This window comes from Haliotis asinina, chromosome 15 (genome assembly GCF_037392515.1).
Source record: "Haliotis asinina isolate JCU_RB_2024 chromosome 15, JCU_Hal_asi_v2, whole genome shotgun sequence".
Classification (NCBI taxonomy): Eukaryota; Metazoa; Mollusca; class Gastropoda; order Lepetellida; family Haliotidae; genus Haliotis; species Haliotis asinina.
Window position 1 is genome coordinate 33348902 of NC_090294.1, and position 24377 is coordinate 33373278.

The 24377-nt window shown below is 37.6% G+C and overlaps 1 protein-coding gene across 2 annotated transcripts in view; it reads right to left on the reverse strand.

The window, feature by feature from the left end:
• The window catches only part of LOC137265813 (tyrosine-protein kinase receptor torso-like), a 504354-nt gene that overhangs the window by 231098 nt on the left and 248879 nt on the right, over positions 1 to 24377 (reverse strand). For both annotated transcript variants that reach the window (XM_067801275.1, XM_067801276.1), the window contains exons 9-11: positions 16262 to 16338; positions 15325 to 15493; positions 8021 to 8238 (exon numbers count right to left, since the gene is read on the reverse strand). In XM_067801275.1, the coding sequence (XP_067657376.1) occupies positions 8021 to 8238; positions 15325 to 15493; positions 16262 to 16338 (464 nt within the window). The remainder of the gene's footprint in view (positions 1 to 8020; positions 8239 to 15324; positions 15494 to 16261; positions 16339 to 24377) is intronic.

Sequence of the window (24377 nt, forward strand, 5' to 3'; positions counted from 1 at the left end):
GTCTGGTTCCTCCCTGCTTGTTCACATAATCCACTACTATCGAATTGTCTGTAGCTAGCACGACACTCTTGCTGTACCGAATCCAACTCCAGTGAGTTACAATGGCTAGCATCTCAAATACATTGATGTGGAATACCCTCTCCTGTGGAGACCATGTGCCTTGAACTTGCTAGTGGTCCATGTGCACTCCCCATCTTGTGGCTGAAGTGTCAGAGTAGTATGTGATATCCTGAGAATGATGACAAAAATGAGGCACCAAGATGCGTAAACACATGAATTAAAAGTTTTGTCTGGCTTATCAGTTTGTTTGTGATTGTATTCATGACTAGAAAATCATCCAGATAACCACGGATGGATATACGTCTGTGATAAAGAAAAGCTACGATGGGAGACTTATCACTGCCTTAAATAGCCAAAGAGCAAGGGATATTCTGAGAGTCAGGAGAGTCAGAAGTCACAAGACGCTAATTACAATTTTATTAACAAGAAATAGAATAACAAGGGTGGCCACAGAGAGTCGGCACAACCATCTGGGCTGAGGGCTAGAGTTGGTCTGAGTTGGGAGTCTAAACCCTTCTCCTCCATACATGGAATTGGTGACTTATTTATCTTAACTTGAAACAACAAAAAGATTATGGCTCATTAAATGGTACAAAATGGGTGTGCCGTATAATAGTCAATGAAATACCAAATATACAGAGTGGGGTATGACCTACTGGAATAAAAAGGCAGAGGGGAGGGCTCTTAATCCTATTAATCCTATCTCAAATGCATTAATCCCACCAACACATTTAATGTATGCTTGGGCTAGAGCTACACAAGCCTGTTTTGATGTGACAGTTCTAATCGCTTGGATTACAATCACTGGGCCATGGCTTAATGACCCTAATTTAAAATGTCTGCACAAGGTTATACTGAAGACATGTTTACTTCAAAGTTTTGTCTAACAGTGGCCTTTTGAGCATCTCAGTCTAAGATTAATGTACAAACATCTTTAACTCATTAAGGCCGAGAGCCGCATATATGCGGCAAATTAATTAGCTTCTCACAGCGAGAGCCGCGTATTGGGGGTAATAAAAAGCACCTCTTATTCAGCGAGAGACGCATATGGGGGGTTATGGAAAGCACCTCTCATTCAGCGAGAGACGCGTATTGGGGGTTTTACATTTTATATTCGTACTGTACCTATAATTTCAATCAATTTAGCAGTAATGATCCAAGATTAGCCTTTCTTACGAGAGAGGTTACTTTCTGTGTTAATCAGAAGAACTATTAATGTGTTTTGATAACAATTGCTTGCAATGTCGGGGGCTTATACAGGCAAATGAACACATGTCTGCGAGAAAAGGGATTATGAGATGTTGTTACAGGAGGTACGTGTTTGTTTCTCGTCACTGGGAGTAAATACTAAGATGTTTGCACATTGATTGAATTAACGGTGACAAGGTTACAAAACCTTCTTCTAAATTAAATCATTCATTCATTCATTGTAGTAGTTCATATAATGAATCGGAGACATAAATAGCAATACTGTATTACACTCATGTTCGTGTATATTTGAAATAAACCAAGTTACTAATTTAGACCTAATTCATTTGCGACTATTGATTTTTAAAGTTGACAATAATACAATAATCGAATATGAAGTGATAACTCTTGCATCTACTCATAATATATATATATAGCACACATAGACCATACAAAGGTAACTGGGGTATTTTGTTCAAGATGTTTCATGCTTATTTGAAATGTGTTTTTTCAATGCAATTTACATAAACATTGTGTAAGAAACGTTTGTATTTGATCTCTGTAATTATCTTATCCAGTGTAATGATCACGTGTATCAGATCCATCGTCAGTAAAAGGAGGATAATATATCAGTTAAGGAATGGATGTGTATAATCATTCAATCAGACAACACTAAATGAGATATGTGAACACCTCTTTCAACCTCAAAATAACAGCCTCTGGCCGAATGCATGTCCAGGTAAACTTTTGTCCCGTGACAAGTGTAAAACAAACTAATGTTTGTTACATCCAATGTTACATCATTGGACAACTTGTGTTGTGGAGTCACGCCCATTGCCAATCTTCTGAACCTCGTTTGCTTTCAAAACAAATATAGGTATGCCCATCTTCATAAATATTTGGGGAGATTCAACTTCAAGTGTATACTTCACAATAAATCAGTATCGTGTTACTTTTTTTTAATTCTATAATACACGTACTTAAATTATGATATTTATTCGTAACAATGTGCCGATTATATTGAAATGTTCAGCAAGCCATTATGTTTGATGTACAAGTAGTGTGCGCAAAAACTATATGCAAATACATACTATCTCTACTCAATGGTTGGATTGGGTTATCCGGGGTAAAAATAATGGGATTGTAGCGCTTTGAGCGCATCAAAGAAAAATAAACTCGTCAAATTGCTTGTTAGTTCTACATGTACATTTCAGGCATCCTTACGATTATGTATGTTCACGATACACAAACTTTTCATGATAGCTAGAGTTGATAAAACCGAAATCTAGCATATCGATTGGTCAACGATCTAACCAATAGTCAATCTGTATCCAAGCTGTCTTGTGACCGAACGTACTCTTCAGAAATTTAGCCCACGCCCAATCACCTGTCATTTCCAATGTGACAGGTATCTCATGATACGATTGGTCATAGATAACAAATCAGGGAGTATATTGAACAGTTAAGATACAAAACGACCTATTCGGGAACTTTGATGACACCCACCCCATGACCCTTTGACTGTGCAAGGAATAGCAGTATACAATATGTATGCATGTATGTTCGTGCGATAACGTATATTTTCTGCGTTAAATCTAGATTAACCAAAGCGACAAACTGTGAATCTGTTATATGTAAGACTAGCTTATTAGTACTTTCCTTAAAATATTCAGCATACACTAGTAATGTATCAGCGAAAACGCTTCTTTCATAGATTATTATGCATGTGCGTAAATTCGTCTTTACTGCCATTGACATAGATGTTTTGAACAATTTAATCTCACACAATAATATGAGAGGGATACCATTTGGTTTAAGTATGTCTTACATACAAAGATTCCAAACATGTGTGAAGAAAGACACACTTACATAATCCCTTACTTTATGCGCTATTGAATGTTTCTTGACACCTCTCTGTAATCATCACGTGTAGCAACTAATTCTGTTGATCCATCATCAGTAAAAGCAGGATAGCATATTAGTCATGGTATTGATACCCTTGCTTATCATCATTCAGACTAGAGTAATAAGATTATTTAGCACTACTTTTGGTCTTGAAACAACAGTCTCCGGTAGAATTTATACGTAGCCACACCCCTACTCCCTTATTGAACGGACTGTCCCAGGACAAGCGTAAAATAAACATGTGTTGTTATTTTGTCGGACATTTGATTTTGCTACGTTCGCGTCATTCTCTGTACTGTGTATGCACATATGGGTGCAATCTGGTGAACCTTGATAGCGATACGATATCAGACAATACACAAATTGTTACATGATAGTTAGAATATACAACCAAAACACAACATATCCACTGGTCAACAATATAATGAAAAATCAAAGTATCCAATCTGGGTGACCAAACGTGCCCTACAGAAATTTAGGCCACGCCCCGTCACCTTGCCCTTCCTTTTTGACAGGTTCTCACGATACAATTGGTCAAAGTATCAGCCAATATAATGAGTAACTGAGATATAATGCGTTACATTCGGGATATTTTATCCCATCACATGACGGGAAGCTTTGTTTAGCATCGAGTAATGATAAATGTATCATGCAGTATGTATGTGTATGAATGGTGATGTATGTTTGCAGCGTTAAGTTAAGATGAACAAAGTGACAAACTATAAATCTCTATATGCTCCATGCTACTTACACACCTATTGATACTTTCCTTGAAATAGTCAGTAAGCACAAGCAATGTATTGGCAAAAAATGTAGACGATTATAATGCGAGTAACCCCCCTCTCTCTCTCTCTCTTTTTAAACTCTATTGTAAATAATATATTATAATTCAGTCAATACGATGAGAGAGACAGGAGGAATTTGTATATTTGTTCATCTCGTACGTACAAAGACCGCGTAGGTGTTGATAAAAATACAGCACACACTGGCAAAGGGGTATAAGAGACACATGTAATAAATTACATGAAATGCTGTAACATATGTATTCACATCGGCCTCTTTTCCATTTACATCTTTACGACACAATTAAATAATCAGTACTTGTTTGTGAGACTAGACAGTTTCCTGTCATATCCGAGACCTGCCAGGGAAATCAGGCATGATTAGCACTAATTAGCCTCGTCGCAGCAATCAGGCAGTCAGCGAGGGGTGCCAGGTGTTGGGCAGTGGAGCGGCTCCAGGGCTTAATGAGTTAAAGGTCACATGCAACCAAAAAGTCAAACATAATTAAAACACATTTATCACTATTCACGACATATAATATACATTGCTGCTTTTAAAAAACAAATAAACAAAATAAGCGTACAATCGCGATTCAAAAGTGCAATATTTTGTACTTGGGCTTACTTCCCCCAAAACGAAGCCCTCGGGAGACCGAACCCAGTCATAGCGGGTGGATATGCACTCAAGTGTAACGACGGCTTCCAATTGGCTGCTTCATTTGCTGATATGCTGAGGGTTCATTGTGTGTACAGAAAGATGATCTGTTTGATGGGCATTTTAGAAGTATAGCCAGTCACATGAAAGTAAGATTCTTTATGGATAACAACTTCTTTCTGTGTCCTTGATGCATCGTTTCAGTATGGATTCATATACTGTTGTCAAACAAAATCATATACACGAAAAGAAGTAGTTATCCATGAAGAATGTATATAGAGATGTTGGGTTTGGAAAATACATGTTCTCTGAATTTGCGCACGATCCAAAAAAAAATCATGTCAGTAGAGATGGTAAACTACTGCATGGCTAGAATCTGTCATTCGTCCAAGTACAAAGCAGGACTTGAAACTGACAAGAGTTTGCACCAGTTTCCGTCAGATCCAGTCATCCAAAAAAAAATGAATGTAGTTTGTTTGCAACCCACAGACATAAAAAAATGTCATGTGTATCACACATGCCTAATTACATAATGTGGCAGACACGGGACTCGGGTGCACATGCCATAAATCAACTTATTTTCTTTATGTCGTATAGTCTGATAGGTGTTAAGTTCAAATTGCACGTGGTCAATGATTGAAGTTGTGTATTGCATGTTGTCTTTAGCAGACAGGCAGACAGACATATAGGTGTGAATAAACCAGACACTGAGCTTTCTCTGTGACAGAGACTGCTTACCACAATCAACAAGTTGTTTACGTAACAAGTAGAATTATTTACTTGTTTGTGCACACAACCAAGATTAGACTACTGCTCATGACCTCAGACGCTGGGCATGCATACTGTTTCAAGCTCCGCGAACCTATTCACTGCGCATGCGTTATGGACGCAGCGCAGCACAGCTGTTGAAACCAGTTTTCCCCCCCAACGCTGGGGGGAATTTAGTGAAACGTTTGAACTTTTTTTTTTTCTTTTTCTTTTGCTTTTTTTTATCGCGTTTTTTTTCAACTTGGCATTTTTTATGATTTGTTTCGGTAACTGCATACCGAAAGGTAGCAGAATCTGCAAAGTTGTGTTTTACGTTGCATGTGACCTTTAAACTATTTAGCTGTAACTTTAAACCATTTCGGAATTGTAGAGCTATGAAATTAGTTCTTGCTTTAAGCTGGTGTCTTTCTATCATGGACTAATAATTTATACAAAAATTCATTTATTACCACTACAAGCATTATACATTAGGATTCAGATATTAAGAAAATATACACATAGAATATTAATTTCATCATGATCAGTAGTAGCTTAAAGGAAGACACCAGCTTAAAGCAAGAACTTATTTCATAGATCTACAACTCCACAAGGGTTTAAAATTACAAGTGCATTGTTTAAAGATGTTTGTACATAAATCTTAGCCTCAGATATTCAAAATGTCACGGTTAGGCAAACCGTTCATTAAGACAAAAGCTGAATCTAGACAGTTTAATGAGCTTCTTAGAAGAAAACATATCATCAGTACAACACTGTGAAAACATTTTTAATTAGGGTCATGGCCCAGTGAAGCACATCTATTGTAATCCAAACTATTATAATTGACACATTAAAACAGGCTTGGATAGAACTAGCTCAAGCATACAGTAAATGTGCCAGCAGGATTAATGCCACTTAAGATAGGATTAATAGGATTAAGAGCACTCCCCTCTGCCTGGTTATTCCAGTAGGTCACACCTCACTCTCTAAATTCAGTATTTCATTGGCTATTATAGGGCACACCCATTTTGTATCTGTAAATGAGCCACAACCTTTTTATTGTTTCAAGTTTAGTTAAATAGCTTCCAACTGCATTTGTCCATCAGAAGGGTTTAGACTCCCAACTCAGACCAACTCTAGCCCTCAGTCCAGAGGGTTGTACCGACTCTCTGTGGCCACCCTTGTTATTCTATTTCTTGTTAATAAAATTGTAATTAGCTTCTTGTTAATTCCCCCAAGCAACCAGCACGCCAGTTAGATGAGGGATTTCACTGGTACGCTCATTTGGACCTGAGACCTTTATCATAATATTTCTCTCAGCTACTACTGATCATGATCAAATTAATATTCTATGTGTATATTTTCTTAATATCTGCTGAATCCTAATGTATAATGCTTGTAGTGGTACTAAATGAACATTTGTATAAATTATCATTCCATGATGCCTCTCTCCTACCATAGGTGCAGATCTGAATCTATTCTGGTTCAATAGGGTCGAAGCTAAATGTTGATCTAGATTTCTCAAAGTAACAGCATCCTTTGCTTCCACCGCTTGCTCACACTGACCTTTGAAAATCTCCAAAGAATTCAATGGCTGCAGGTACATCAAATCCTTAGCAGACTCTGGTAGATTACAGAATGAACTAAGCTTATGAGTCCTCTGCATAGCAGCGAGTCTGCTGAGTGAATACACCTGGCTCTGAGTAGCATTTGATACACCCTGATGCATGACATCCAGGAAAGAGTGAGCCAGAGTAAACTTGTGCACCGACATAGCTACCAAGGTATCCTTCTTAACTCCTGAATAATCCTTAACTACCAGAAGCAAAAGAGCCCAGACACCAGCTGCAAACCAGTTTATATTAGATATTATGTCAATGGAGGATCATGCTTCCCGACAGGGAATGATTCTTGACCTTGGAACCTAGCATGCCTGTCAACTTATGAGTCATTTGAGTAAACTGCATTTTGAGTTAAGGAACCAGAGAAATCAATTTGCCTCTGTAAGTCCAAGATTTTCACTCTGTTACGTAATTCAAAATCATGGAAGGATTGCATCTTGGACGATGGACAATAGCTCTGTGAAAGCTGACAAATCAACTTGACCTGAAGAAAAAGTAGATCAAGATCTAGAATTTGTTTTAGGCTCCAGTTTACTTGATGAAGTAGAAGGTTGAGAGGCTGACTTCTTACTTTTTGAGGAATCTGAATTAGAATCTGATAATTTCCTTTTCCTTGCCTTATTACATGTCCTATCCATAGTAATCCATTTCTCCACAGATAAGTCAGAACACAGCAATCATCAGACTTCAAGTGTGCAAGCGTCTCCCACAAAACATGCTTGTTCATAAACAGCTTTGGAAATCCCTCTCATCAGTAGTATTTTGACAACCATTCCCTGTGTTGTATGTAAATGAGTTAAAACACTGTGATTCACTAACTGAAGTGACATTTCTCACCTCATGATATCAACTGAATCCATTTGATGCAGTTTGACTTTAGAAGATATTAGTGTTGGGCAAGTTGAAAACACAACTCATCTAACCTTCCCTTTGACTGAACTGTGTTTTTTATTTTACTGTTGGTTGTAAGACTGTCAGTGTAAACATCATGTCATACATACTAAATAAAAGTGTGCAATACATTCCTCCCGGACAATAACATAAAACCATATAAAATGACTTACCCCTGAAAGTTTTACCTCCCCATGGTGAGCTTCAATCTGTGCACTGTAAGGCAAGGGTGGCTTCTTATGCCATGTGATCACAAACATACTGATTGTATTCTGACTGGTCACATACATAGGCGGCAACCATGATAACGTCACATTAGCAGAAAGTCTTCCTTCAGCATCCATGAATTTCCGGCTTATACTTGTTGTAAGGTTGCGGGCTGGATCAGGCTCTGCATCATAAAGTAAACTGAATAAGGATGAGACAATGAGACTATTTTAGTGTACAATGAATACAGATCTTGCCATGGCACTGTAGCTCACCTGGATTTGTAATTAAAAGGCAAGAACATCAATGAATAATCATATTTGTTTTCAAAGAGAATTTCAAAGGCCTAGAAAAAAACCAGCTTACATGTGTTCTGTTGTAAAGGATCACAACCTGGGGTGAAGTTTTGTGTCCAGTTCTGCTGCTATTTACCATGCAACAAGATCGTGGCATTGTCCACCAGCATAATAATACCAGGCCTTATACAATAAGTCACTGACAAACGAGTAACGTTTCGGAATGACCAGCAGGTTCTCCTCACATGAATCCAATAAATCACTTGTGGGACAAACTGGATAAACAGCTGAGGGGACTACCACTCAATAACTGGAACAATGTCTCCTACAGGAATGGTAACACATCATGCCTATCATCCATCATCTTACATCATCAATTAGTTGATGTGTTTCATTTGTATTATTTTGTAAAGTTAATTGATTTTAATATACAATGGTAACTGCATAGATGAAATCATGGGACAGTCTTAAATATGTATATGGGAGTGGTGGGGTAGCCTAGTGGTTAAAGTGTTCGCTCGTAGCGCCGACGACCTGGGTTCATTTCCCCACATGGGTACCATTTTCTAGTGTCCCCCGTCGTGATATTGCTGCAATATTGCTAAAAGTGGCGTAAAACTAAACTCACTCACTCACTCACTCACTCAAATATGTATATAACAGACCCTGACCAGTAACAATGTCCACAAATTCATGTTGGCATTGAACTCCACAAGCATTGTGCTGAGTTAGATATTGTCATTGAGGATGAGGAATTTTCACAAAAACTAACAAGCTCCTTTAGGCATCACAGATCATGAGATGCATCAGCACCTAGATGGTGTGAAGCTTTTCCCCTCAAGACCAAAGAAGCCAGATGTTCTTGTGGGAGAAATATTTTGTCTATATTGTGCTACAAGGACCTCAGTTTCAGACAGGGGGATGATATTGTTGGCAAAAGCCATCTTTCAGATTTGCTTGAGAAATTAGAAATTACAAGATCAATTACATCTGAAAACACTGCTGTATTGTCAAAAAGTGGAAAAATGTCTTTGAAAGAAATGAACTAGAAAGTTAAGTATGGAAGATACTACAGCATCCATTTAAGAAATTCACTTACAAACAATGCCAAAGTTCTGATGACTACACAAACCAATGGTATAAAAGGGGCAAATGTGAAGCCATGTTTTGATCCAACTAATCGTTCTCAGTATCCTTCAGATGTTATGTTATTATTACTGCTTGTGGTTAGGTCTAATATGCACATGAACACAAATCAACTGTTTGAGGTCGTAAGTCCTGTCTGCCGGTGGTTTTCACTTTGTGATTTTTCTTTTTAAGTTACGTTATGGGCAATAAATAGAATACCCACCTCTGTACAAGTGATCATGGGAAATATGCTCTCATTAAAATACCATCACAAAGTCTGAAACTTGGTCCTTAGGTCATTCTTGTTTAAGTTTGCATGCACATCCTACTGAAGATTGCTTTCTTGAATTTAAACTGCTTTTCAGCACTAGTAACCTTGTCCTCAGTCTCCCATAGAGAAGTTGTGCTGGTGATTTACCATCAATCATTGGAATGTCCTTGTAGTTCAAAAGAGCAAGGTAGGGGGCACTTCTAACTTTCCTTCACCACTGAAGGGATCAGAAAACTCTTCAGTTCTGTATATTTTTCAATAGTATTCATATCTGTATTGTTGTAGAGTATCAGCGGAGTGTTCTGGTCTGTTTGGTCTGTTGATCACATGTGGTGTTAAACGTTTATTAGTCTGATACTCTCTGCCCAATCATTAGGTGTCACCAATCAATGTATGATCTGTTCCCTCAGCTAGTCTACTAAGCCATTCATACATATCGTCCCTTTTTCGGGAGGGGTACTTAAAAAAGCATATTTCTCCTATTATTGAATGAGATGTGAATGAAGCTGAACAAATTGTTGAGTGGTTGAACTATTGGTCTCCTCATGTTGTTGATTTGGTGTATCACTGGTCTCTTCTTCTTTGTGTTGTATTCCATCGAGTCAGTTACCATACTGTCAATTATGGCCTCCTGTTTGTATTGTATTGTCTTCAACATTGTTAAATATGTTTTCTTTGTAGTGTATGTTTACATAGCCCCTTCATACTGAATACTATTCACCTGATGAAGGAGCAAGTAATCTGAAACACCGTGTTATTCACAATAAAGATGACATCCATAAATCTTGCTGTTCTTTTGCATGTAACTAAAATAAGGTAATACATTGACTTAGGTGGGGGGCAGATCAACCTCTTAAATGTTAAAATTGACACTTCTAATTTTAAAGCTTTCATAGAATACAACCAAACTGGCTTTTATATAAAAATATGTATATCAATTATTGATACCTGACCATTTCAAGGTCATTCTTGATCCCGTAAAATGGTTTTTGGTGAACTAAACATCATAGTTGATGAAAGTATCCCTAAGTCCTCAGCTGTTGAAGATTATAATGAAATCTTTTCTATTCATGGGCTTCATGAAGCTCTTGAACATGCTCAAGATGCTGATACAGAACTGATAATATACAGTATCAACTCATATAGCACTTAATCATGTTTCAAAACCCTTTTAAATACTTTTATAGTGTTTGGATGTTAGTAGATTTCCTTCTTCATGGCCTGATGCAACAAGTGTTCCAATTCCTTAACTTGGACATAAACATTCCGATTTTTCAAATTATTGACAAATTTCACTAACTAGCTGCATTTGCAAAACCATGGAATGCATGATCAGTAATTAATTAGTTTGGCACTTAGAAACCAATAATCTACTTACTGGCACACATGTAATGTTCTTAATAAAATTGATATTTTATACTTTTCCTCACTCTGCCTGTCTTGCTCTTCTATTTGAAGTTTTAGTGAAAACTTCAAATCCCTTGAAGTTCACTTCTTCAAAAGAGGATGTAAAATCATACTCACCCACATAGTACCCTCCCTTACCTCCATATTTGGTGCCATTAATGGTCAAATGAGAGATATATTAGTCACTCTCTCCATAATTTTCGCAGTCCAAACAGAAGGATTTGCAAGGAAATCCAAGTGACATGAAGGGGAGGCTAGGAGGGTTGACCTCATGTGTCAGGATAAGTATAAAACATCAATTTCATTGTATACTTTTCCTTATGTTCACTCATGCCTATTTGCCTGTAGTATCCAATGGAAAAGGTGGTGGGTCATGCCACTTCATGGATATTACTGCAAAACGTTCTAAATATCCTCCCCAAGGAGCACTGTAATTCTCTTCTTTCTGTTTCAAAATTCTTACTGCTATCTTGAGGGGAGCCACACCATCTATTTGCTCTGACATCCACATTTGGTCTTGCAAAAAACACACATGCGCACGCATGCATGCACCCATCTCAATATGTACAGGGTTTATGTTCACTCATGCTAGTCTTTCTCGATGTGCTCATGGACTCTCAACAAGTCATGTGATAAGTGTGAGCTATAAGTTTTAGCACCTTTCAGGAACTGTTAACTGTTGTCCTTCAACAAGAAAGCCAAACTAGTGAATGCCTGAGACGTCCTCTATGGCAATGTCTCTGTGATAGTGATTTGCAAACACTATGCCTGATTTCCAAAAACAGCCCTCCATGATTGTTGTAACTGAGACATTTCCATGTAAAGCGAGCGTAGATTCTAAAGTTCTCACTTTGTTTGGATTGGAGACTTGTGGAGGCTTGAGTTCTGCTGATCTATATGCATTATATGCAAAATAACGGTTCTTATCTAGACTGACACTGTCATTCTTGAGATTTTTATAGATGTCTCTGCAGACAGTGGAATAAACAGATGCTTAAATTTGAATTTATGTTGTTGATCCTCCAATTGAATGAGCACAGTATTGCAAGTAATTCAGGTACTTTGGTCAGTTTGATGCCTAATTTCATAGATATAACTGTACTGAGTGCTGCTAGATAGTTTGAAAGAGTTGAACCTCTTAATAGCCTTGTTTGTTGTAGAGGACATAGTACTCCTCTATTTGAGGATGAGAAGCTTTCAATGCAATAAATCCTCTGCATAATATACATTGACTTACCAAGAAAAAACGAAAAGTTACTACTCTTTGAGAAGACAAGTCATCAGTCTCTACCTCACACAAAGAATGATCCATGAAAGTACCTGACAAATCATAAATGGAATCATTTATGAAAAAACTCTTGGAAGAAATGCCTTTTGACATTGTGCATTAAGTAACTGCTTGTGCCATTCTTGTAGAATGCTTTGATACAATCCATATGTGTAACTGAAATATTCCTGTATTTCTTGTGCGCCTGTTTAGGTGTGTGGATGTACTAACAGGTTTGACCAGTTTGGTAGCTTCATTGTTGGATTTCCAAGTTCTTGAATGAGTGAGGGAAACCACATTCACGCTGGCCAGTAAGGTGCGACCAAAGTTGTAGCATTGTTGTTTGTTTGATTTTTGCTAGTACTTGAGATATTGAGATATATTTCCTCATCAGAACACCATCTTTGAAGTAATAACAAACTGGAACCTTGCTAACCTCCTCAAAAGAAACAGCCTCACTAGCCATGTTCTGCACTTCAACAACCTTACTAATATGCTGCTCTCTGGAAAGAATGTGATCAAACTATCAGACTTATCAAGAAGAACCGAAACGTTACTACTCTTTGAGAAGATAAGTCATCAGTCTCTACCTCATACAAAGAATGATCCATGAAAGTACCTGACAAATCATAAATGGAATCATTCATCAAAGAACTCTTGGAAGAAATGCCTTTCGACATTGAACAAGTTACTGCACAAGAAGGAAAAATCCCAGGAAATTTTATCCTCCAACTATTCTGTTCTAACTGAACTCTCCATAGAAACAGTGACAATTGGATCAGCACCAACTGTGGCCCCCATAAGATCATTACCAATCAATAAATTGACATCTGGTACTAGGAGCGAGTCTGGAAAGAAACCTTAGGTGCAATGAACACAAAAGCATTTGGGGAACCTACAGCCTGATTTTTAAACTCCAGTATGTAACATGCAGAAATCAAATGACCTGGCTTATTACAATATGCACAAACAGAATCAGAACCACTGGAAGTTTTAGGCTTAAGACAGAAAAGTATGGGACTGTTTGCCACAAGAATTTGAACCTGTTCTAACACCACTGTAACCTGCATGTCCTGAAGTCTTACCCGGTTGAAAGACCTTTTGGCCAGAAATCATTGTATTACCCGGAGACCTAAAAGAACTCTTGTGAGTCAAACAATAATCGTCTGCTAACATCGCTATCTCATGTAAGTCATTAACCTTTTGTGCATCCAAATAAGTCTTAAGATCGGCATGAACACTGTGCTTGAAATCTTCCATCAAAACTAACTGTCTTAAACCATGAAAGTCTGTTACTTCCTTAGACCCACACCACCTGTCAAACAATGTTTCCTTTTCTCTAGCAAACTCGACAAAAGTCTCACTGTCCCTTTTGTGAGCATTTCTGAACCTCTGCAGATTTGGCATCAAGTTTAAGATGTGAAGAAATTTGCAACAAAATTGTCTCTGGGTCAGGGGTCAATACAAACCTCGCAAGTTCAAACACCATTTTGCTGGCTCAACAATTAACGTGTTGCAAAATTGCAAAAATTTCAAATAAATTTCACAATAGGTCTCAAATGTCAAATGAATTCTCTCCCCCAATTTTGTTCTGATTAATAAATGCTGTCACAAGAGGTATAAGAAATCCCCTCAGTACCAGCAAATATTCAGACAGACAAGTCTAAAATATTCTATATTATCTATTGAACAGAAAAATAGCAAGATACAAAGATTCACAATAGAGGTTTCTAGTACAATGCAATTGAGTATAATCTAGAGTAATGAGTCACAAATATCATATCAACTAACCAAAGTCTTGATTTTCAGTGAGAAATAGTTCTACTAAATCTTTCACAGCAAGCCGTCTTGAATATTGGTCAAGCTTGACGAAGAGGCTGACAGATGTAGATAGGCTGAATGATGACACAACACCAAGTGTGAGTCTGTGTGTGTCGTCAACACAACAGCCAGCCTTATGCATACACAGTCACTGATTCTTGATCATTCCAGCAAAGTATGGAACCTTCGCAATCGGCCTCGTTTACAAACAGGAAAAACACATCAAGGGGAGGCAACTCTAAAACGCTATCTTCAAAGGCCAATGAATACGAGATGTGACCAATAATAACTATCCCTTAACCAATAATAACACAAACTACAGAAAACAAACTCTCTTAACAAGGGCGAGAGTGTTACAAGAGTGTGTTTTCTGTAATTTGTATTATTTTTGATAAGTGATAGTTATTATTGGGTCAGAATGTTTAGAGTTTTGAGTGATAGTTATTATGGGTCACATTTCAAATCACAGTAATAGTATTTTAGCGGCATGCCTTTTAAGGTAGCACTTTGGACTTGCCTCCCTTTGGGCAGTCTTCTGAGCATGAGTGTGCTTTGACTGTTGGTAAACTCAAGGCAAAGCGCGAAGATTCCATACTTTGCTGGAATGCTATGACTGTATACATAGGCTGGTTGTTGTGTTTAGGACACACACAGACTTACATTCAGAGTTATACAGGAGTTGTGTCATCATTCAGCTACCTACATCTGTCTACCTCTTTGCCTGATTGTCATTTTCGAACTACATTCAAGATCACTCACTGAGTAACATTTAGCATAACCGTTTCTCACTTATAACAAGGACTTTGGTGAGTTGATATTATATTTGTGACTCTTTACTTCAGATTCATTTGACTTAGTTACATTAGACTTTCTGAAAACCTCTATTGTGAATTGAATCTTGCTATTTGTCTGCTAAATAATACATATTATTGCATATTTTAGACTTGTCCATGTTCTACTTTGCTGGTTCAGTGGGGATTTCTTTTACCTTTTGCCACGGTAAAATTTTAACTGCAACAGGATTAACAAAACTTACTCCGAAAAATTTCAAGCTGAAGAAAGTTGACAGTGAATACTTACCACAGATAGCATAACTATGGTTTGTGTGGTCAAGACAGCTGAGAGTTTGGAAGCGAATTGTTGCAGGCTTACTGTTGACCTTATAAAATCTGTCAAAGGTATGAACCTGGACACTGTAGTTCCGACCAAACATTAAGTTCACCAGTTCGTACTTGAACTCAGGCCATTCCTGGACAACATGAAAAAGAATATATAGTATAATAACAAATATTAGTAATAGTTTAGTATAGTAACAAATATTCAGATTTATTAATGTTTAGAGCTTACCTACCACCAAGTTAGCATGGATATCACCATACAAAAACAAGATCTTCCACGTTGTATTTATGTGTCCAGTCAAACAAATGTGAGCGTTTAATTGTTGGCTGCACATGACCCATAATTTATGAGTCTTTGAAAATGTTTAATGTAATGAAGGATGTTTTTTGTGACGTGCTCTTGTGTGGCAGTAGATCTATATGTAGCTTTATCATGATTATTATTATGCTAATATTTGTATAGTACCACAGCCCAGATCAGCTGCTTAAAGGCCCATTGTTTTTGTTTTTCTTCATAGATCATTGGATGTCAAGTCTCAGACAGCACATCATATTATCAATCTCAACTCCCTAGAGAGTATATTACTCTTGCAGCCACCAGACGCATCAATCCTTATGAGGTACCCATTCACAGCTACATGGACTGGGACACATAATAACAGTACTTAGTCCGAGTTCACTGCACTTTACTGAATTCACAACTTCATGTGGTCAACATCTGGTCATTATTAACCAACAATTAATGGGATCTTTTAAATGCTCAGGATTGTGTATAGTACACTAGGTGTTGTGATACCACTGAAAGAGTCTGTACAATAACTTGACTCATGAGTGTGGCAGGCACCTGTTTCTTTTTCTTTTCATAATCAGCTAAATTCTGTCTTGAAAGAATAACTTACTGGTATATCCCTTGCATGAAAGGAATCTTTCATGTCCCCATCTCCCATCCAGTAAAGCTTAAAGAAGCAGCCACCCCCTGTAAATAGGACCAAGTCATTTAAAAATAAAATCTATTCATTTAAAAAGAACATTTTACATTTCAACATTTGTGAATAAAGACAAAGTAAGCTTATTTCAAAGTCATTTTATGAATGCAACAGCAGGAATACTGTTATATCAGCAGACGTTTGTAGGCTGAACAAAAATATACTGAGTCAAAAAAGAAACTTCACACTGTTTCTTCAGGGCACTATAATAGAACAAGAGATGGTAAGATGGTTCAATTGTTTTTATGTCATGGCTGAGATCTGTGTGATGTACTCAATGCACTGACAGTGCCACAATCAGTTCTATTAGGCTACACAACATGGGTATTCAGAATGTCAAGTCACAAGAATACAAATTGAAAATTTCTCAGGTCAGTATTGTGCATGGAAGTCCCGTGCAATCACCACTGCCAAACACTGTCTCCTCATCGACTGCCTGATGCTCGTGAGTGGGTTGTTTGGGATTCTGCGCCATTGCACTTGCAAGGCAGCACCAAGTTCCTGCAAAAGCACCCCACAACATGAAAACTTCCGCTCCCAAATCTGTCGAGTTCCTGTACACAACATTAGGCATACCATTTACGACATCGTCTCCAGACTCTGTGCCTGAAGTCCCCAAATCTGAGGGTAAACCTGGGTTCATCACTAAAGACGACTTGACTCCAGTCTCTCTTGGTCCATCGGAGGTGACGTTGGGCCCACAGCAGACGTTTACGTTGATGAAATGGCATCAGTATAGGCCCATGATATGGACATCAAGAATGGAGATTGGCAGCCCACATTTCGAATGATCTGTGAGGACAGTCGACCTCTAAACATCTCATCCCTGGTCTGTGTAGCTGGCAGAAATCTGTCACATAGGTGACATAGGACGATTTGACTGCCTTCTGCTCTTGGTGTCACATGTGGACAACCCGACCTTGGGCGATCAAAAGTGATAAGTTTGTTGAAGACTACCTTGCAAGTCATACACAGTATGACGGCTGCATCCCATTGCTCTTGTGACGACAATAACTGATCTGATAAGGCCAATGCAAACATGTGCAAATGAAGAAAACTTTGATACAAAGATCATATGTTCAACTGCATGTGCAAACCCTGATTTGGCACTAACGTCATTTGCACCACGAATAGATGGGTTTGAGTGGGTTTTGCTATCTTGAGTTGAAAGATAGGGATCCCATTTTGGATACATAGACATATCATCAGAAACAAATAATTAATTATTTTTAAAATTACATTTTGTGAAGTTTCTTTTTTGCCTCAGTATATGTAAGGAGTAATGTGGACAGCTTGATGAAAAATGGGAATAACAGTATGTGTGACAAACAGGCACTTTGCATGTCTCTTCACTCCTTGCCCTCAAACCCTACAAAACCATACAAGTGCTGTAATACAGAGTCAGGAACATGAATGAATAATGTGAACAGCAATAAAAATTAATGTGAATTCTGAAATACTTAAGTTTGTGTGATGTAGCTGTTAATCTGAGGGCCTCATTTAAGGTCTGGTTTATGACGTTTACAAAAGAATTTCATAGACTAATAATAATGTGTTTTTGTCTTGGAAGACTGAAATTAGAATCAAATTTTCAAAATTTTAAAGATTTCAAACACTTCATGGACCACATGTTGTCTAATGTGTTGGAAAATTTGTGCACATACACCTGTTGTTTATACAACATTCATACATTTGATCTACTGAAAACAAAATAATAATATCATAATGATATAAAACCCTTTTCATATGAATATTAACGAATCACATTTTACACAGTGTTCAGATAACAAGAAACAGTGAATATAGCTGCACCTAATGGTGGCACATACAAATATATAAGGAATGCCACTGGACATAATAAACTAGTGCTAAAAAGAAACTATACACAGCAAAAATAGGACATAAAATTCGCAAAAAATGAAAATGTAGTGATAAAACCATGTTGAGCCATGCCACGCACATACAGACCCATTCCTTCTGAAAACAAACTATGAAACAAGTTAACAAATCACATATACGTCACCAAAAATCCATAATGTCCCTTCCTAACATGACATGAAATACAAAAACAGAATACGCAATAAGTGAACAACCCAGTTTAAAAAGAACACAAAAAATGTAGCAGATTTGAGGCAAATCAAAAGAGATAGAGCACTCGGAATGCCCCAACAAAGAGCTAACCACGCCATCATTGCCAGAACCTTTGGCTGCACCCAGACAAGCCTAAAAGTGGTCAGTCAAGTATGACTACACCCAGTGATGATTGCCACATCTGGACAATTCATGTGAGAAATAATTTTGTAACAGTGATCTCCGCAGCACTAGGACACTGTATCAGTTGACACATTATGAGTGTACCAGTGACTATGAGACCCCTACCTCTGAGTGTATCTGACACTTCAAAACAGATTAACATGGGTCAGGCGGGTTCAACGTTGGCAAATGTATGATTGGCCATTGTGATATTCACTGAGGGTAGGTTCTGTTGTACAATAATGACCACCATACTCGTGTTTACAGACAAGTAGATGAATATTTAGCGTCAATTTGCATTCAGTTACGGGACTATCAGCACCATCTGTCACAGCTCAAGAACTGGAACAATATGTCAGCAGGAATGGATCACGCCAAACATCATTCATCGCCATGTGTCATCAATGTATCAACATGTTTTTCCACGATGGTGCTCACTTTCACTACTGTTTCAACATTTGATAACATCTTGCAGAAAGAAATGCCTTGTTGATTTGTGTAAAACTTCAGACCATGATACCATGTGTCTTTAAGTATAGTCAAAAAGTACATTTGACTTTGTATGAAATGAAAATGTACACATTTGCTAAACAGATGCTCATTTGTAAACGCTTTTCCTTTCTTTAAAGTTTTACCAAACACACTATGCTCTTTCTTTTGAACACTAGTCCATTTGACACTGACATTCTGATTTGGAAAATGCCTTCTGACTGCTTGGAAACCTTGATCAAGTGTAGCATTTCAAATATTATATTCTCAGCCATTTGTTTTAAATTAATTACATTTTCTTGAAGCTTGAACACTAATTTTGTGAATGGTTACATTCACTGAAAATGCTACATGGATGAAGGAGAAAAATAATCAAACACACGTCCTCATACTAATGTGAGCACAAAATTCCAGTGAATTTAGTATCACTTACTTATGTGGTAGTTTAGGATACTTAGAGTTGGGTTACTTTTAGTATGGGCTATTAGTGTGTTCCACTGGCAATGCTGACATGCATAGCCACAACACACCCAGCAGATTAGTGTGTTCTGCCTGGCATGTGCAGTCCATGCACTGCCTCTCTATAAAAGGATTAGCTTCATAGCAGTCCTTGTCTTTAGTCCTCTGGTCCGCCACTGGTTCATTGATTTCAGTTGTTTGAGTTCTCTTAATCCAGACCAAGTAGATAAGCTTTTCAGTTTACTGCAGGAAATTAATATATTTATTTGTTTTGGGTATAGGCTTTGAAATCTAAGCCATGTCTTGGTAGAATTTAGGGTTAGGTTAGGGTGGTGGGTAAGGACAGGTTTAGGCATTTTGTTGTAAATAAATTATTGAGTTTCCCTTGTCTTTTTGTATTCTACGTTTTACCAGCAATAGGGCCTGACTCATAGAGCCTACTTGTAGTTGGATAATTTATCATCACACGCATAAAAAAAAAATACACAACGCAAGGTCCAAAACCAGAGAATAGCCAACTTCAGCTGTCACTGGACAGAAAAACCTATTACGGATTTGGTGCCGTGACCAGGATCAGGTTTCATCTTGTTGCTTCTGATAGTTGTTTGATATGGATGTTATACATCAAGAAAAGTTACTGGCCTTGTCTGATAGTGGTATCAACGATGGGTTTGTTGAGTCCGGTGTTGGTTCTAGAGCTCAGTCCATCTTCTTAATATCTACACCTTTTGTCTCTTCATCCAACAGAAATAGTATACTTGGGTTAGGCGCAGAGATGGAGGAAAGACTGCAACAGAACTTCAGGACATCTGCAGATGATTTGCGAAGTGACCACTCAGTTCCATTTCATTCCTTGTGTGCCCATAGAGTTGTAGATAGGATGTTGACAGATAGGAAAGTTGACGAGTTATACTGGAATCGTACAGGAACCGGAAACCCATCTGTTCAATTTACAAGTCATGTTAATGGTGGTTCTAGTGTAGGGAACAGGTTTCTGTCAACAACAGCTCATTTTCCTGAAGGCTTAACAGAAGATCATACTTTAAATCGTACCTATGTTAGTGATGCTAGTGACACCATGCTCAAATATAGCACATTTGCTAGGTCTCCTCGTTCGACTGTGCGTCCGGATTGTTTTCACAGTACATCCTGTGATTGGCAAGACTTCATAGTTCATTTTGAACATGTCTCTGCATGGAACCGGTGGACAAATGTAACGAAAACACAACAGCTAACAATGTGTTTAAGGAGTACAGCTCAAACGTTATTACGCAATCTTTAAATTGGACAGTTGAATGATTACAATGCAGTCAAGAAAAGGCCTAAGTGCAAAGGTTTAATCCTAGGGGAAGAAATTTAGCCTTCAGATCAGAATTTAGAAACATGAAGCAAGGAAATGATGAATCCATAACTGAATTTGGGTACAAGCTCCAATGATTATCCTGAGGCTTCTTATACATCCTTAGAACCACATCTGATTGATCAGTTTTTGAAGGGTTTGACCAGTTTCAATATGAGGAAACATGTGTCCTTCTCAAATCCTATCTCTCTTGATGACGCAATGTCCTATGCTGTTGAACATGAAGCCATAGAAGGTTGTTGGGCAAGAAAACCTGAGAATTATGACTGAGCAGGTGTTGTTGATCATCTGAACCTAGGACAGAAATTCAGAGTCACATCAAGGAACCTTTAAAGGTCACATATACTCTAATAGGGCACAAATGCAAAATCAGTTGCTGACATCGTTATAAATGAAACCCTGTCATAAAAACTGCTCATTACTATCTTTAATTACCTTAAATCAACCTTTTTGTCAACAGTGCACAATTCTCAGCCACAAATGACATTTCAACCAATCAGAGTGGGTATAGAAATGAGGGTCTGTGCAGTATTCATCTACATTTCAGGGGTTAAACTATTTCGTTTACAGGTTTACCTGAAATCGCAAAAATTGATGAGAAAAATGAAAGCTATATGTTCTCACAATCTACTATCACTTAGTTTAGTCTCCTGCATTGCCTAGTTTTCGAGTTACAACCCTTGTTTTCATAGACGATTCTGTCAAAATCACTTGGTGTCATCCGTGTTAGGTGGTATAAACCTACTCGTTATTTGTCATTATACACTTGATGCTCAGTTAATGAATTTATAACAGGTATAATTAGTGGTAACACCACTTAGATTACCTGACAAAGGCCCCCATTTGGCATTTCTTTTGTCTGGACTTATCAAAGGATCAACCAATAACATGCTGAGTGATTAATTAGTTTTATGGGGATTTAAATGGGGGATTTGTCAAAAGGTAGTGTTTATGTATGTACATTTACTAATCTATACTGAATACACTCTGTCGTGTCTGTGTCTATGTAATACAACACCCTTCTTTCAAAGGATTAACCGCCAATACATTGATTGATTGCTCATTATTGGCTAACTAAATAACTTTTAAAAAAGAATGACGCACATTATGCAATTAGTCGCCAGGTGTGCTACCTTGGGTAACCAATGAAACTATACAGCAATGTGAAAAACCTGAAACGATACATCACGTTTTCGTATATGAGACTGTTAAAAGACACATCACTTGGGACATCTGCAGATGAATTATATATCACTTGTTTTTGTGGATATTGATGGATACATTCCTCGAAGAAGGTAATAGCCTGACTTTGCTCCTATAACTTTAATTTTAATATTTGCATATTTTGTTTTTAATAAGTTATCGTAGCTTTCAACAGAATCATTGTTTTCGTCGTTAAGTGTAATGATGCAGACGACATACACTATGGCGTGTGTGCGAATTATGATTTATATAGGAAAACTATGAAATGTCTACATATTACATTCCTTTTATACATTCGCAGATCGCTTCTTTTTATTAAGTTTCAAAATGCATGCAAGTATGATTATAAATTAGGATTATGAAACCAAGTATGAAGACGTATATTGACAAGTGTCTACATACTGGTGAGTGAACATTACAAACCAAGTAAATTTAGCAAGTGGAGAAATTTATCGCGCAGTATTTTCACTTCGACTCCGACCTCGCTTAGGTCATGTTACAGGCTGTGTCATGCAAACTCCTTTATATTAAATACATGTTTATGTAGTTTTGATTTTCTAACTTGATGAGAACAAACCATGCATAATCTCATTAATTCAAAAGGATTTGACTTCACGATTTTCAAAAATGGTGGCGCCCTGCCTTGGGATGAATGCTATTTAAGTTTGTTTTCACCGACTTCTACTGGTAGTAAAATATGTATTTTATCGGTGGACAATAGGATGTTGCATGACATTGCTTATAACATAACAATTTCACTCTTTGAAGTGAGGTGGGGGTCAATATAACATTGCTTGCAATATAAATGTCACTTCGACCCCCACCTTGCTTCCTTGGAAGAAGTCCTTATGTTAAAAGTTGTGTCATGCAAAATCCTTTTGGCCAAGATTCAAATGCATCTTTAACTACCAGTAAAAAGTAGTTTTGATTTTCTAACTTGATGAGAACAAATCATAATCTCAATAATTCTAACAGACTTTAACCTGTGACTTCACGATTTTCAAAAATGGCAGCGCCCTCTCTGAGGATGAATGCTATTTAAGTGTGTTTCCACCGACTTACAAAATCAAAATTACTTTCTACTGGTAATTGAATATGTATTTTATTGATGGACATTAGGATTTTACATGACACTGCTTATTACATAACAATTTCAGTCTTGGAATCTGTCAATATATGGGGTCAATATAATATTACTTATGATAATATTGTCACTTCGACCACAACCACGTTTCCGAGGAAGAAAGCGATATATCCATGCAAAATGTGTAGTAAGCAGTCTTGATTTTATAAACTCGATGAAACCTGAACTCCATTTTCTATCCTGGAAGCGTGGTAGGGGGCGACCCATCCGTATATACCACAGGCTTCCACAAAGCTCACTTCGCACATACTAACAACCAATTAAAGTATAAACTACAGAGTCTGGTGGAAATCTGCGCATAGTGACACCATCACCCGACCCCAAGGAACAACTGATGGCAACACAACAATTCGGCATGTCTTTGGTGACGTTGAGAAATCAGCAAAATGACGAGCTTCCAACACATTTTCTATACATTTAATGGGCAATCGTTCCTTCTATGACATCACTGTAGGGCTCTGGCGACTGAGTTACGTAACCTGTCTGCGGTTTCGTTTGCGGGCGAGAGAGAGGCAGATGGCTTTCTAGCAACTTTTCAGCGCTTGGTATTAATTAACCACAAGATTTTTTTAAAAACAAATGGTGTTTCGTTTATGACTAACCAAAAGTCTTTCATATGCAGTGATAAAAAGAGTACCCAAAAATTGAGTTTAGTGGTCCTTTAACCCTAGAAGCTATAGGAAAGTTGATATATAAAAAGCTGGATCTTTTTAAGAAAGTAAGTCAGAGATGTTCATTGTTATGTTTGTCATGACAAAGGTCATCTGAGAAATACTTGTCCATATCTTATGATGTTAAGATTACCAACAAGTGCTAATGAGTCGAAACAGGTCGGGAAACTAGTAGATGCTGAGATTGAAGCCACTGTTTCAGATCAGTTAGATAGGCCAACTCAGACAGATGGAGAGAGCACTGAGAATGTCCATACAGATTGAGCTATCCACTTCCAGGGAGAAAATAGTTTTGCACACATAAACATCTGAAAAGTGTCTCTTATGTGTATGCTAAAGTTGAAGGAGGAAGTTTTAGAGATCTTGTTGACACAGGGTCCCCAGTTTCCATTATGTCACATGATGATTCCTGTAAGCTTGGTTTGGAGGGAACACCTTTAGAGGTAGTTA